General features: G+C 48.8%; 1 protein-coding gene across 3 annotated transcripts in view; it reads right to left on the reverse strand.

The window, feature by feature from the left end:
- Positions 1-14,563, reverse strand: part of AUTS2 (activator of transcription and developmental regulator AUTS2) — a 796,934-nt gene that overhangs the window by 63,871 nt on the left and 718,500 nt on the right. For all 3 annotated transcript variants that reach the window (XM_054287135.1, XM_054287134.1, XM_054287133.1), the window contains exon 6: positions 7,657-7,705. In XM_054287135.1, the coding sequence (XP_054143110.1) occupies positions 7,657-7,705 (49 nt within the window). The remainder of the gene's footprint in view (positions 1-7,656; positions 7,706-14,563) is intronic.

Below are 14,563 nucleotides of genomic sequence, written 5' to 3' on the forward strand. Positions count from 1 at the left end.
ATCTGCCTGTGGTTCTCCACTCCTGTTCCCACACTTTGGAAAACAAGAACTAATTCATAGAACTCCATGGGCTTTTGTGGGCAGTCTGCATGATAAAATAACATCTGACTTTGTGGGATCATTTTGTGTGGAGAAACATTTAAAATATGTCAGGGTGGTGATAAATCATGGAATGGTTTGGGCTGAAAGGACCCTGAAGTGCTCATCTCACTCCAGCCCTGCTGTGGACAGGGACACTTCCACCAGTCCTGGCTGCTCCAAACCCTGACCAACCTTTCTGAAGGCAAATGGCATTCTTGTTTGGGGGACAGTTGAGAACTGGAAGAAAAAAAAGCCTTTTTGCTTTGGTTTTAAGCAACTTCTAAGACTTTATTAAAAAAACAGCAAAAAAACAAAAAGGAAAAAAAAACCCACCCACAATTCCTGTAGATGTCCCTGCAAAACTCCTACTGACATGCAGAGTGTCAAGCCTGTGGGATGTGGGATATTCTGGGGTGCTTTTTCTTTTTGAAGCTACAGTGGCTGTCTAACAGCCCTGGCTCAGGCTGTGTCACTGTGCCAAGTGAGGAGGCAGCAGATCCTATGGGAGAAGGGCTTGGGAGGTGACCTGGGGGCTTGGAGGCACAGCTGGGTGTTTGGGAAGCCTGGGCAGCCTGTGTACCCACAGACACAGCCTGGGCACCCCAGAGCCTGAGCACCACATAGCCTGAGCACCCAAAGCCACAGCACCCCATAGTCACAGCCTGGGCACCCCAGAGCCACAGCCTGGGCACCCCAGAACTTGAGCACCCCATAGGCACAGCCTGAGCAGGTTCTGCACAGCTCTCCTGACTTCAAACCATCTTAGAAGAGAGGCTGGTGCTGCAACTTGGTTGGTGGCTGGGAATCAACCACTTCACTTAATTTATGGCCCATTCCTTCTCTTTTTTTTTTCATTTTATGTTCAAGCCAGGCAGGGCACACAATCCCCCAGAATGTTCCATGGTGCTGCTGGAGGCTCCCCTGGAGGGCTGGGGGTGACAGTGGCACATTTTGGAATGCCCTGTGTTCCCCTCACAACCCAAGCAAGGGGCTGTGGAACCAGAATCCATCCAGAACCAACACTAAATGACAAATCCAGTGAAGGAGCTCACCTACAACCGCACATCACTGTGTGGTGTCCTTGGCCTAACTGCTGGGTTAAGCCTGGGTTAAACTCACTGCCAGCTGAGCAGGAGTGGCTCCGCTCAGGTGACACCAGATGGAAACCCCTCTGCTGTGCCATGGCTGTGCTTTTCCAATGGAAATGAAATGCATTTGATAAGATAACAAATGCCTGGCAAAGCACAGTGAAGCTATGTAAGGGAGAGAACAGGAGGGGGGAGAAAAAAACCCTTGTATAAGCAGCAAAACAATACAGCTTTATCTAATCTCAGCAACTTATTGCTGCTTGTCTGCCTGTGTGTGTTTTACTGACAAAATAAAATAAATTGAATCAGCTCACACACGATAACATGCTCTTTCCTACCTCATACTAATTGCTTGGCTAATTGATGTTTGTTGAACTTTCTCCATTTCATTGAGTGATTAGGTACAAAGCTAACAGTTGACATCTGTAGGCGCTTAACTGGCGTCTGTAATTACTGTTAATGTTAAATAATTGTTAGTTAATTGGAGTGGTAACTGACTGAATGGAATCCAGATTGTGAAGCAAAAAGAGACCTAGTTAAATAAACATACATTTTCAGAGAAAATAACATTTTATTACAAGGGAGAGACTAACAGCAGGCCAGACAGGGGAGGTCTGCAGGATGCTCCATTCACCAAATCCCAGCCTGGACCCCCAACCACAGGTATGGCAAGGCAGGATCTCTGTCACCAAAACATTCCTATCCCCAGAATTTTCCACCTTCTTTTGAGCCAATTAGCACAATTTTACAGCCCAACACTGATGTCTTTTTTGAGAAAATCAAATACAGGCTAATCTACAAAACAAATACTCCCTCCATATTAGATACAATTGTGCTGGCAAATATTGCCATTTTGCTCCCTAGCCTGGAATAGCTTGACTTTGCAAAAACCCACAGCCTTAAATGAACTCTTGGTGCATGTGATGACTAACTGACCACAAAGGGTACCTGATAACCAGCCCAAGGGGGCCGGGATGCCCAGAACAACATCTGCAACTCCTCCCTCTGCTGCTTTGGTCAGGAAAAGCCAATGCCTTCAGGTGCTTGTCCCATGCTGGCTTTCTGCTTTTGTTTTAAATTACTGACCTACAGGTTACCTGTGAAGCCTTGACAAGCTCGTATTTTGTGAGTTTAACTTAAGAATCTGAAATTTTTAGAAGAGGCTACCTCAGACTTTCACCTGCCCCTCTGGACACATCCCATTATCCAGTGACCTTTTCCTGCAGCTACAGAACAGCACTGGGACCCCACAGCACTGGCACCTCCCAGTCCTGGGAGCCACAGCCCTGGCACCCCACAGCCCATACACCCCACAGCCCTGGCCCCCAGAGCTCAGCTGGCAGCCACAGCCCAGCAAAAAACCAGCAGCACATGGAGGAGAGGGCATGGAAGGCGTGGGACTGGAGAGGGATGGTTTGTGCTGAGGAGGTGCAGCCATAAGGGATGTTCTGAATCAATTCCTTACTCAGATGAAGCCTCCCTGGCACAGAACAGCTGCCTTGCTCATTGTGCAGCAGAACAAAGCACCACTGCAAGGCATTTATAGGCCTTTTTCTCTGCTCCACTCACAAGTCAAGAGTGAAGTGACCCAGCAGCTCTTCTCATCTAACTCAGGGGTATCCTAAACCCAGCCTCCCCAAACCCACAGCTTTTTCCAGTGCTCAGCCTCTCCCTAATGAGACACTGAACTTCCACATGGAAAATACTGAAAAGGCATTTGAAACCCACAAAACACCAGCAAAGCAGTGACTCAAAGCCACCAGGGAAGCCTCCACCAGGAAGGGGAGGAGATGCTACTTGTGGGGTCACATCAAAACTGCCACAAAACCAGGGATGATTCAGCAGTCCCTGAGGTTTGCTGGCCTGGGGCCAGCTCCCTGCAGTGCTGGGGCTGCTCCAGAACTCCAAGAGCAGGACAGGAAGAGGTATTTTAGTGAGAAGAGGGAGCAGGGAGAAGCCATCCCAAAAACTGCACATGAGACTGAGAATACACCCCAAAAGTGAATGAGGATGTTCTGTGGATTCCTCCAGGCCCTGGAAAGGACGGAGGCAGCCCCTCTGAGCACATTAACACTGCACATGTGCTGCCTGCAGAGTGCTGCATCCACTTCCATCACCCTGAGAAGCCGTGGGGATGGTTTATTCATGTGGGGATGGTTTATTCGCGTGGGCGTGGTTTATTCGCGTGGGCGTGGTTTATGTGCGTGGGCGTGGTTTATTCATGCGGGGATGGTTTATTCACATGGGGGTGGTTTATTCATGTGGGGATGGTTTATTCACGAGGGGATGGTTTATTCACGAGGGGATGGTTTATTCACGAGGGGATGGTTTATACGCGCAGGCATGGTTTATTCGCACAGGGATATTCACAAGTGAGAGCACCTCTCCACAGCCAAGGATCTCCTGCAAAGGGATCAGCAGGGAAGGAATTGCCAGCTTCAGCTCCCTGCTTGTTTACAGAAACAGATGTTGTAGAGGATCCTTAAGAAATGCTTCACCGCAGCAGCCAAGGGGAGAAACAACAACATGCCTGGTTTTTTTTAGGGCAGGATATTGCTGTAGAAGCACCTAAAAAGCCAGGGCTTGATCTGACTGGTATTCCAGCCACCAGTGCAGCCTCCTAACCCAGATGCCTTGATCTACCTCCAGCTGAGAGTATAAATATTTCCCTGACAGCTGGTGGTGCCACGCAGCAGAAGGATTCATAAAGTTTACATGAACATCCTGTAAACAATTTGAACATAAAAAGCTCTAACAGCCCAATTGTGCTTCTGATCAAAGCCAAACTTCAATATACAGCACAAATGAAAACTTCACCACTCTGGGACTCATTTCTCCCTTCAGGAAAAGCTGTTTTCCAAGGGTATGTAGGAGGGAGTTAACATAAATGAACCACACAGTTGTAGTAAGAGCTGCCTGCTCTGCAGCTTCAGATGTGTGTATTTAAATTATTGAGAGATAATGGAATTTAATTACGCTGAGAAGTCATGTTACAAAAATTCATGAACAAACCCTGTACTTTGCCTGGGATTAATGGTGCTGAGGTGAAACTCTCAGGGTGTGGGGCAGCTCTGCTCCTTCAGTGACACACAGAGTACGAGCAGCAATTCTAACTGAAGGGCCATCCCACAGGGAATGAGGGAGGGAGAGCAGGAGCTGCAGGTGGGGATGCTCTCCTCTGCCAGCTCTTCCCCAGCTCATTTATTCAGGCACTGACAGCTCCTTTGTCAAGCACCACCAAGGCCCAGACCCCTGGGTGCTCCCCTCCCTGCACAGCCACCTGGGTTCCCAAGGGAGCCATCTCCCTGGGTAATTTAACCATTGCAGGGTATTCCTGCCAGAGCCAAGGAATGCAGGGCTCTGATCCACAAACAGGGACCTCTCCTTGAGGAGCTCCTGCTCTGAGGGACCAAGCTCCATCCCTCCCAAATTCCCAGCCCTGCTGCACACCATTGGGAGTGGTGGCAGCATGGAGGTGACAGGGGTGCCTCACAGCCCTGAGGGGACCCCAACATCCACTGGCTGCCCCCACAGCTCGCAGAACCCTTCTAGATTCAGTGATGCACCCCTCCATTCAGCTCCAAGGGCAGCCAAGTCCTAAATGGGAGCTGAGAGACTTCTCCTCAAGGGGTTTTACCAGCTCTTCTAGAGAGGGCTGGGGTGATTTCACTTGGCTCTGGATTTATTAAATTCTTAGTGTTTCTGAGGAAGGGACTGTTCCACATTATACATCCACACTAATCCATCACTCCATGAGCCTGAGCACATCTTAAGCCTTGAAGTCCACAACGAAATGACAGAAAGGGGACAAAATGTATATATGAGATGCAAAATGCTTCAGGATTTTTACCTGCTCTGTAGATAAATTACTTGTGTAATTTCTGCTACTTCAGTTAGGAATAATACTAATTTTTTTTTTTTTAAAGGCAAGAAAAACCCAAGCAGTGTGTGAGACATGGGTGGCTGTGGGACACCCAAGAGGAGAGGCCACGGACACAGAGGGCTGGAGGCTGTCAGCCTGCCCAGCCCTCCCAGCCTGGCAGCTTTCATCATGATTTACCCAATGCAAATCTGACCTTTCTTACGAGTGACTTTTATTGCTTTTGGCAAAAGCAGCCGTGGACAACACAGTGGGGAAGAGCTGGCTTGGAAGCGAACAGCCTGAGCTGTGGAGAGGGAACTTGAACTCGGAATTTATCAAACTGACAGCCCCCGGGCACTCAGAGCTCCCCAGGGCTGCACTGAGAGCAGGAACAGCCCCCCCAGCCCCGGCAGAGAGCCCAGCACCTGCCTGCCAGCAATTACTGACATTATCTCCAAACAGGGGAGCTTTTCTGAGCTTCTTTTCCTGATATTTTGTAGTCTGAATGCTAATCCCTTTGACAAAACTGTCCCCTGTGCTTTTTCCGTTCTCTTTCCCCCTTAATCTCTTTCTCCCAGTGGAAAAAAAGAAAAAAAGAGGGTAAGGGGGAAAAAAAAAAAAAAAAGAAAATACCAGCCAGCCTAGTTTGGCCGCACCTGGATTTGCATTGATTCCTCCCTTGTCATTCATGTTACCAACAGGAATTAGCATATGGCTTTAAGGGGAAACTCAGGAGGAGAAAAGAAAGATGCCATTTTGATGGAAATAAGGGGCAAAGGAATAATCTACCATCAACTAAAAAGCTTATTTGTGTACGGTTTCCCAAGCAAAGCTTCGAAAAGCCCATGTTGATTTTAGGCTACACAAAGAAACCCTAATCCTTTCAAGGGAACTAAATCACCAAAGAAAAGTACCTCTGAAGAAAAGGCTCCCTGTCAAGCATGGGTATTCACATCCAAAGGGATGCCACGAATCAAGCTCCGTAAGTAAACAGCAATAAGAATGTGGGAAATGTGTTTGAGTCAAAAAAGAAAACCAAAGGAAGAGGAAGAGGGGCCTACTCTTCATCAGTCACCTCCTGGGGAGGAGAGGAGCCCCTCACCCTGGTTACAGGCCTGCACAAGGAATGTGGATTCACCGGGCTTCTCCTGCCCTGGCCCAGCCCCAAGAAAGGGCTGCTCAAATGCCAAAGCTTTTTACAGCAAATTAGCAAAATAAAGATGCAGTCACATGTAGTTTGGGGGCCTGGGGTCACTCCAGACACGAAGCTCTTCCCTTCTAATGGCTGTGCCACCTATTCTCAGCCTCCGGAGAGGCCTGGGGAACTTGTAAATGCCATTAATCACAAAGGATAAATCAGCTTGCCAACGGAGATAACCTGGTTAGACCACAGAAATAATCCAGACTGTACTTCCAGAGGATGCTAATACATGAAAAACAGGACTATGGATCTGTAATGCAATTAAATCCAGGTATAATTCAATATGCAGCAGAAGCCTTCAGAAGCAGCAGCGGATCAGCATGGGAATCCCAAAGGTAACGGGATCACATTCTGTCCCCAGTTAAACTATCCCAGCTTTGTGGAATTGAAAAGCACAGAGAAATACTGGAATGACTCACTGGAGTGACAAACCAAACACGGGGAGAAGCACACAGGGCAAATACAGAGCAAACCCACACCCGGCCAACAGAACACACCTGAATTTCAAACCAGTCAAATCTGCCTCTTGTAAGGCCAAGAGTGATCCAAACCCCATCAGATAAAAGCCAGGTTTACAGCCAGAAGCTCACCCTGCTCCAGGCACTTCCCATGTGCTGCCGGAGAAAAGCAGGACGCTGGGGTAAAAACCAGCCACGTTCTCAAGGCTTTGAATTATACTTGTTTGTGCAACTCACGCCTGGAGCTGCTCCCTCCACCCTCCTTGCAAAAACACCAACCAGACCAAAAAGGGGAATTACATGGAAAGGATCCCCAAAGCTTTCTAACAAGGGCCCAGCTCCACACGGCAGCTCACGGGCACTGATTTAGGGCGAGCTTTCCCTTAATGTGCTGTTATATCATTAGCAGCTCTGTCTTTGGATTGCTGTTTGGAAGAAATTAATGGGATACTGAATATTTAAATGTGGCCCTCTCTATCATTTATTAACTCCACAGAAAGCACACAGCACAGTAAGCCATGGTTTATGACTATTATCCTGTGAATACTAAACGTTGGCTGGTTATTACTGTCAGCAGTGCAAATTGGCTATTCATAATTCCACGTCTATCATGGAGCTGATGAGTAACAATCAAGTTAAAACATTTTGAAAACTCTTACAGTTATTTAAATGAGCTTAAATTAAAGCCATTTGTAAAATAAACTATTCCCTAATATTGTTATTTAAATTAATTCTGACCTGGCAGGCAATGCATTATTTAAAGCCTATATTTTATATTAAGCAAAGCAATTACCAAGCATACAGAACACGTCTGAAACCCAGAGAAACATAAAAAGCACTAACAAGCTGATTGCGACATTTCTGCAAGACAAGTTACATTTCATCTCCCATTGAAATTGCCATGAAAAGAAACGTGTGGGGAAAAAAGGAAAATAAATCTGTTTGGGATGTGAATTGCAGCCTTACCTTTATTTGTGACAGCGTTGAACAGTTTCTCAGAGCTGGCATCAGATGCCTGAAAGACCAATAAAAAAAGAAGAAAAAAAAAAAGTTACATTTTCTAGCAGTGATAGATTTCCAAGGCACGGGGTATTTATGCACAGGCAGAGGTGTGTGTATTTTAGGGAAACAAATCAGGAGACAAAACCAGGGACGCTGGAAGCAGAGGCTCCGAGGCCGTGTCCATGAGGTGGTGCTGTTTGGCTGTGCTTCGCCGCCCTGCAGTGCAGATATTTCTTTGGAAAGATTCTATTTCATAAAGAAATGGGGTTTTTCTTCAACATTAGCTGCACAGACAGTGTATCTTTGTACTGCCATTATCCAATACATTCCGACATTGATTCTGCGATGCAGAAGAGTCACGGTTTCCAACCAGACAGCCCAGCCTCAGGAATTTCCAGAACTGCAGATTTCTTAATTAATTTTTGAAGTATTTTTGGGATCCCTGCTGTGTGAACATTTGATTTTTACCACCTTCAAAGCAGCGTTGATAACTTAGGTTAGTAATTTCATAAATTGCTGTTGCAAACTCTTTGAAAAAGAAAGAGTGTCAGGATCAGTGAATATTTCCACGTCAGCTCTGCCTTCCTCAGAATAACTGCTTCTTGACACCTCACTGTGTAAACTAATAAACCTTTTCTTTTTCATCAAGCCACCTTTATCCAGAGAGGTTTTTCCCCTTAATACTGTGTTAGTAGCTTGTCTATTCCTGCTGTTTCTATGCCAGGGTGCCAGCTCAGCTCTCTACCCATTTGAAAAGCTTTATTTCAGTTTCACACAAAACCATTGATCTCCCCCTTTCAGAAATTCCAACGGCACAAAACCAGGCAGGAAAGGAACTCTGAAAATGTTCATTTTGCAAATACCCTGAAACCAAAAGCACCAAACACTCAGTTTCTGCTGTTGTGTGCTGCTGTGTTTGGGCACAAACACACACAAAACACACACAGGCAGCTACAGCTCAAACTTCTCCCACAAAAAGCACCCAAAAAAGCACAGAGCTGTTCAATTTTGAAACCAGCCCTGCTGAGAACCAGGCTGCTCTTGGAAAATACAGGGAAAACGTGCTCAGGAGCAGAACACTGCAAACAGGGTTAAAATGTAACACTTGAGAAACATTTAAATTTTTCCCTAGAAACTGTTTTCTTGCTGGATTCAGGAACAATAATTGCAAACACTGGAAAGCAGGCTGTGGGGGTTTGTTGTTAAAGGGAAGGAATTTCTCAATTCAAAACCAGATAAAAATCACCAGACAATCAACAAATATGTTCACTATCTCGACTGCACTAAAAACTTGGATGCGAAACTCCCGATAAATGAGTGAGACATGGCTCAGACCGTGCATCACAGCGTAGGAATACACTGAAAAAATTTGTTTGCCCTCAAGTTAGTGACAGACAAGATTTCTATGATTAATTATTAAAAATAGCTGTATTTTTTTTCAGACTTCTACACAAATTTTACAAGATTACTGCTGGCTTATTTGAAAGCCGAGCTGGTGCAATTTCGCCTCAACTAAATACCTTGTAAACACTGGATTTATTACCCAATGATGGATTTATTAAGCAGTGACGACTTTCTCTAAATTAATGAAAATATGTGAATAATGCACAAATTGAAGAGATCAAGAGGGCCATGTGCTTTAAAGAGCAGCCCAATGTTACTCCAACAAGAGGCTCAATGCTTTCCTACCCTTGCCAATCAGCCTGCTTAAAAAGAATCTTTCCCAGTGAATTTCAGCTGTTGTTGTCTTCTAAAATGCAGCTTTTCTCTGAAGTAAAAACTCACTGAACCAGTCCTTTTTAGAAAGAAAATCCAATTTTAAAAACCGAACAAACTTCTTACAGTTTCAGCTATTACTTTATTTTACTGTTTCAAAACCAAACAGCACAGGGAAGCTCCACGTTTGATTTTCCCAAGCTACAAAGAGGAAAACATCTTTTTTAAGAAGTTTGCTTTAATGCCAAGCATAAACCAAGAGATTGTTTTCGAAGCCATGGTTTTTCAGGTGCAATCTTCTCCTGTGCTGTCGCACACCCCAGTGACAAACAGGGCTGTGCCACCTGGAAGGGGCACACCTCGAACGAAACGCAGCCTGCCCAAGGACTGCTCCGGAGCAACCTAGCAGATCATTATCCACATAACATACATCTAAAAAAGGAATTATTTTACATAGAATAAGCTCGTCCGAGAGTGAAGCTCATTTTGCGTTACTGACCACACACAACTGAATGGAAGAGCAACTTGAAACAACCACGCTGAGATACCGAGAAAATAACCCAAACGCTGGCTGGAGCGGTGAGATGAACTTGGCCTGCCTGTTTCCTTATACAAAAATTCGGTTTTAAATACAAAATAGCAATTAGGGTGATGTATCGGTGATACAGAGGCGAACACGCAGTGTATCCATTCCCATACAACTATTATTTTCCCACAGCCAGGCAGTCACACCACGCAACAACACTAAAGGAACAAAAAACCCAACTGATTCAAAAAGCCGCAACAACTCAGCACTACCCCAGAAGGATGAAATTCGGTGCCTGTGCATGCTGACTAAACCCCGCTCAGTGCTGACAGGGATCGGCGCAGACAACAAAGTGCCTTTATGTGCACGCTGGGTACGATGTGGCCGAACCTGGATGCTCCAGCGGCGGAGAGGAGCTCGGCTCTCCTTCCCTTCCACCAACAACTCTTCCTTCGCTCCCCTTTATCCCGATCTTCCAGGTCTCACTGGAGCAGCTGATGAGCACTGTCTGCTGGCACCGTAACATTTGGGGACAGCACCGGGTTATCCGAGGTGCTGTGCCCGAGGAGCCCCCTCGGTTCCTCCTGCCCGGAGCCGGAGCTGCTGACACACAGTTCCCTTCCTCGCACTTGGGCCGTTTTCCCTTACCAATCCCCTTGTTACCAAGCGCAGCTTAATCCTTTTCACCGCGAAATGAAACAACTCAGCAATCCCTGGGCTTAAAGAAAAAAAAACAAACCAACAAACCACACAGAAAAAAAATTACCCAAAGAGTATTTTTCCCTCACCAAGGAATGCGCTGCCGTTCGAGGGGATGAATGACTAAAATATTTCCTGTCCAGACAGCGCAGCCTGACTCACTGCTGGCACGGCACGGCCGCGGCACTTGCACCGGCCCCGCACCTGCCCGCGGAGCCAGCGCGGCCCCGCCGCCCCCTCCGCCCGGTCTGCCCGGGCCCGGGGCCGCTCCCTCCCGCCGCAGGAGCCGCAGCGAGCCCGGCCCGTGGTTACCTGCTGTCCGGGGGCTCCGCGGGGCGGCCGGCCCGCGGCTCATGGCGGTGCGGGAGGGACGGGCGAGTGCGGCAACTCCGATCCAGCGCGGCTCTCAGCGTCCCGCGGCCAAACCCCAACTAATCCTGCGCGGGGAAGCGACTCCGCGGGCCGGCCGCCGGGCGGGCATCCTCGCCGGGCCGCCGACCCCTTCCCCGCTCCCGCAAGATGGTTCCCGGCAGGAGCGAGCGGAGCGCGGCGGGCGGGGAGCGCGGAGCGGGCGCTACAGAAGCGGCAGCAGGACAAAGAAAACCATGTGCGGCAGCGGCGGCCGGGGACAGCGGCGGCACCTCCGGGTGCGGGGCGGTGCGGCCGCGGCGCCTCCTCCCTCCCTCCGCGGCTCCAGCGCCGGCGGCTGCGCGTCCCTTCCTTCGCGCGGCTTTTTGGGTTCTCTTCCGCTGTTTGCCGGGGCGTTTGGGGGGCTGATTGGTTTTGTTTTGCTTAAAAAGTCATGCCCGTCCTCTCCCGAGCCAAAGCGGGCTCCCGCCGGGCGCCGTCCCTCCCGTCGCGGCCGCGCTCAGGTGAATTCCATGGGGGAGAGGCAGCGGCCCGGCCCCGGCTCCTCCGGCCCCGCCGAAACAGCCTCGCAAGCCTGTAATCCCCGCGGGGCTCCGCTCCGCTCTGCTCCGCTCTGCTCCGCCCGGCCCGGCTGCAGGCACCGGCCGGACCCCTCTCCCGCCCGGCTCCGCTCCGCACTGCGCGCCGCTCCCGGAGCCGCCGCCGCCGCCCGCCGGCTCCGCCCTCCGCCGGCCCCGCCCCGCGCTCCGCCGGGGTCCCCGCGGCGGGGGCGGCCCGGCCGGGCGGGGGAGGCTCCGCGGGAGCCGCGCTCCCTCCGCCTGCCCCGGCCCCAGCAGCCCGCCGAGCCTCCGGCAGCGGCTCCTCCGCTGCACCCGGCGCGGAGCGAGCAACCCGCGGAGCCGGACAGTCCCCCTGCCCCGGGATGGCGGCACACGCACACGAGCATCGGTCGCGATAGCTACACGAACATCACTCGCTAGAGCTCCGCGGGATGAAAACACGATCGAAAACATCGTATTGCATTTAGCAATTTTTTGGTTTTAACGGAAATTTAATTTTCTTTCTATTTATTTATTTTTTTTTCTTTGAAGCGGGAAAAGCCAGTGTGCCCAGCTGCAGGCAGGGTGGCCTGCCGAGGACCCCGGCTGATCGCTGAGCTTTGCCTTCCCTCTGAGCCCCCCGTGCAGAGACTCGCCTGACTACTTCCAGCACTGAACATTATTGTCAACGGGCAGTGGATTTCCCGCTCGCTGCAGGTTTTCCTTAAGTGCAGCACACCATTAGTAATGGCCACCGCGAAAATAAACGCACAGATACGTGATGATATAAATGATTATTCACTGAAGCACAGCACTCGGAGCCAAATGATGTTTCCTGGGAAGATGAGAGGCAGTTATGCACATTGGCACAGTAGCTGCATACGGAGAGATGTTTCCTGGGAAAGAGATAGGTGCTAAGAGGGGATTTACGGGCTTGCAAGACCATGCCCAGGGAGTGTTTTCAAGATTTCAAACCTGGAAATGGGTTTCAATCCCATACCGGGCTAGGAGTGCTAATGGAATTAAACTCCCGTGGGTTCCACTTGAATTTGAGCTAAATCCTCAGAAACAAGGTTGACAAGTCCTATTCACTCCAACTCCCGTGGCAGAGCTCAGCCTGGAGGAGGTGATTCTCCTAAGGAAAAGATGGGAACTACCTTTACCAGCCAGAAAACGAGTGCAGAGCAAGAGCTGTGTGTGCCTGCTCAGCCTTACCTGAGCCAGGATTATAGTTATGTGCCCAAGATCCAACAGCAGCTTGGAAAGATTCATCTATGTCCTGGCTCTCAGCTCCAAGCTCACCTCGGGACATGGGGTGATGAGGGACTGCCCTTCTCCTGGCCCCAGAGCACCCAGGTGGCTCTGAGCTCACCCCAGCAGTGACAGGGTGCAGGGGCTGCAGTGGCTCTGGTGGCCCTGAGCAAATCCCACAGCATGTGAGGGGAAGGGGGAAGCAGGATCTGACTGTCCACACCAGAGCCAGGAAGGGGGAAGCAGGATCTGACTGTCCTCACAAGCACCAGTGCCATAATTAAGAAAGAAAGCCTACCAGTTACCCGTGCAAAACTACAGGATTTTATGGAAATATTTCCCCTTCGTTCCTCATTCCATCACCATATCATCCATTTAAGAATCCATTTAAGTTTTCCCCTTCAGTGGCTTCTCCAAGATTCTTATCTGAGGTGCAGTCCCACTGGCTGTGGTGGTTTCTGCTGGGACAGCGGGGTGGGAAGATGTACAGATAGCAATAATGCCTCACAGGAGATGAGCACAGCCAGCACAGCTCCAGAGTCAGAGCAGGGCCACAGACACCACTGTGCTTTCGTGCCACGGCTGATCCAGGGTGGGAATGCTTTGGTGAAACTGGGACAAGTGGTCTCCAGTGGAAAATTAAAGAATTGTGGCCAACCTCAGATCCTGGTATGGCAATTAGCAATATGGTCTCCAGGACTGTCCAGCTGAGTAGGTTATCCCCACATTTCTACACTGTAATTGAGCATGGGTTTTGGCTGTTAAACTTTCACAGGTTTTTACATCTAATAAATAGGTATTTGCATCCAATAAATATATACTGCAAAGATGATCCTGTGCTATCAGAGAGGTGGTTTTTATTTCAAAACAGAAATGACTTCAGGTCTGGTCTCTGGAATCAAGAGTGGGCAGTGGCCAAAAGCCATTGCAGCCCATTGGCCATGGATGTTGCCTGAGTGCAGATTCCAGTCCCACCTAAAATAAACTGATAAAGGCACTAAGCTGGCAGAGTGTTCTCTGTACTATCAGCACTTGGGGACTCCATGGACTGAGGTGAGGCTATACCTGAACAAGCAATTAAATGCACAGAACCAAGGTGTGGCAGCTCATGTATTCTATGAGCACCTTGGTCAAGACTTTCCACATCCTGACACGGTAAGAACAGATCTAATTAAAGCCCAGGTTCATCACAACACTTTAATTTGATAAATTTACCCTGGATTAAAGAACAGGCTTGTCTGTACTGGATTTTTCCAACGTTAACCACATGCCACACCTGAAATCTCAGCACACACAGAATCAGAAATGCATTTACCTGCTCATCTCCCCGGGGCTGTGAGGGTTTATTGGCAGGGCTCTGGGCCTCATTATGTTCATTATTCATGCCTTAGAGATAAATTGAGGACCTCTGTTTTCCTGCTACAAAATTACACATGGACAAAATGCATTGTGCAATTCTGAAAGAGAAATTTGGAGTTCAGAAATTCACTCAAAGCCAAATTAAATCAAAGGGACCCCTCCTCCCTGCAGTGATTTCAATGCCTTTGCATCAACCTTCCCCCCCTCCTGACAATACTTTCCTGTGCTTTAGGTTATGCCTGGATAGGTTTTTGAAACCTTCTGTCTCTTATCTATGTGGGACCTTGCCAGAATTTTTTTCATCTGTCTGTGGTCTCTGTCAGCGTCGACATTTGTTTCTGCCACAACAACAGCCAAATGAAGTGCATTGAACTTGGATCAAAAGTAATTTCAAGATCTTTCACTCTCTGGA

The sequence above is a fragment of the Melozone crissalis genome, unplaced genomic scaffold (genome assembly GCF_028551555.1).
Source record: "Melozone crissalis strain CALT ecotype California unplaced genomic scaffold, PUWL_Pcris_2 ptg000057l_1, whole genome shotgun sequence".
Taxonomy (NCBI): Eukaryota; Metazoa; Chordata; class Aves; order Passeriformes; family Passerellidae; genus Melozone; species Melozone crissalis.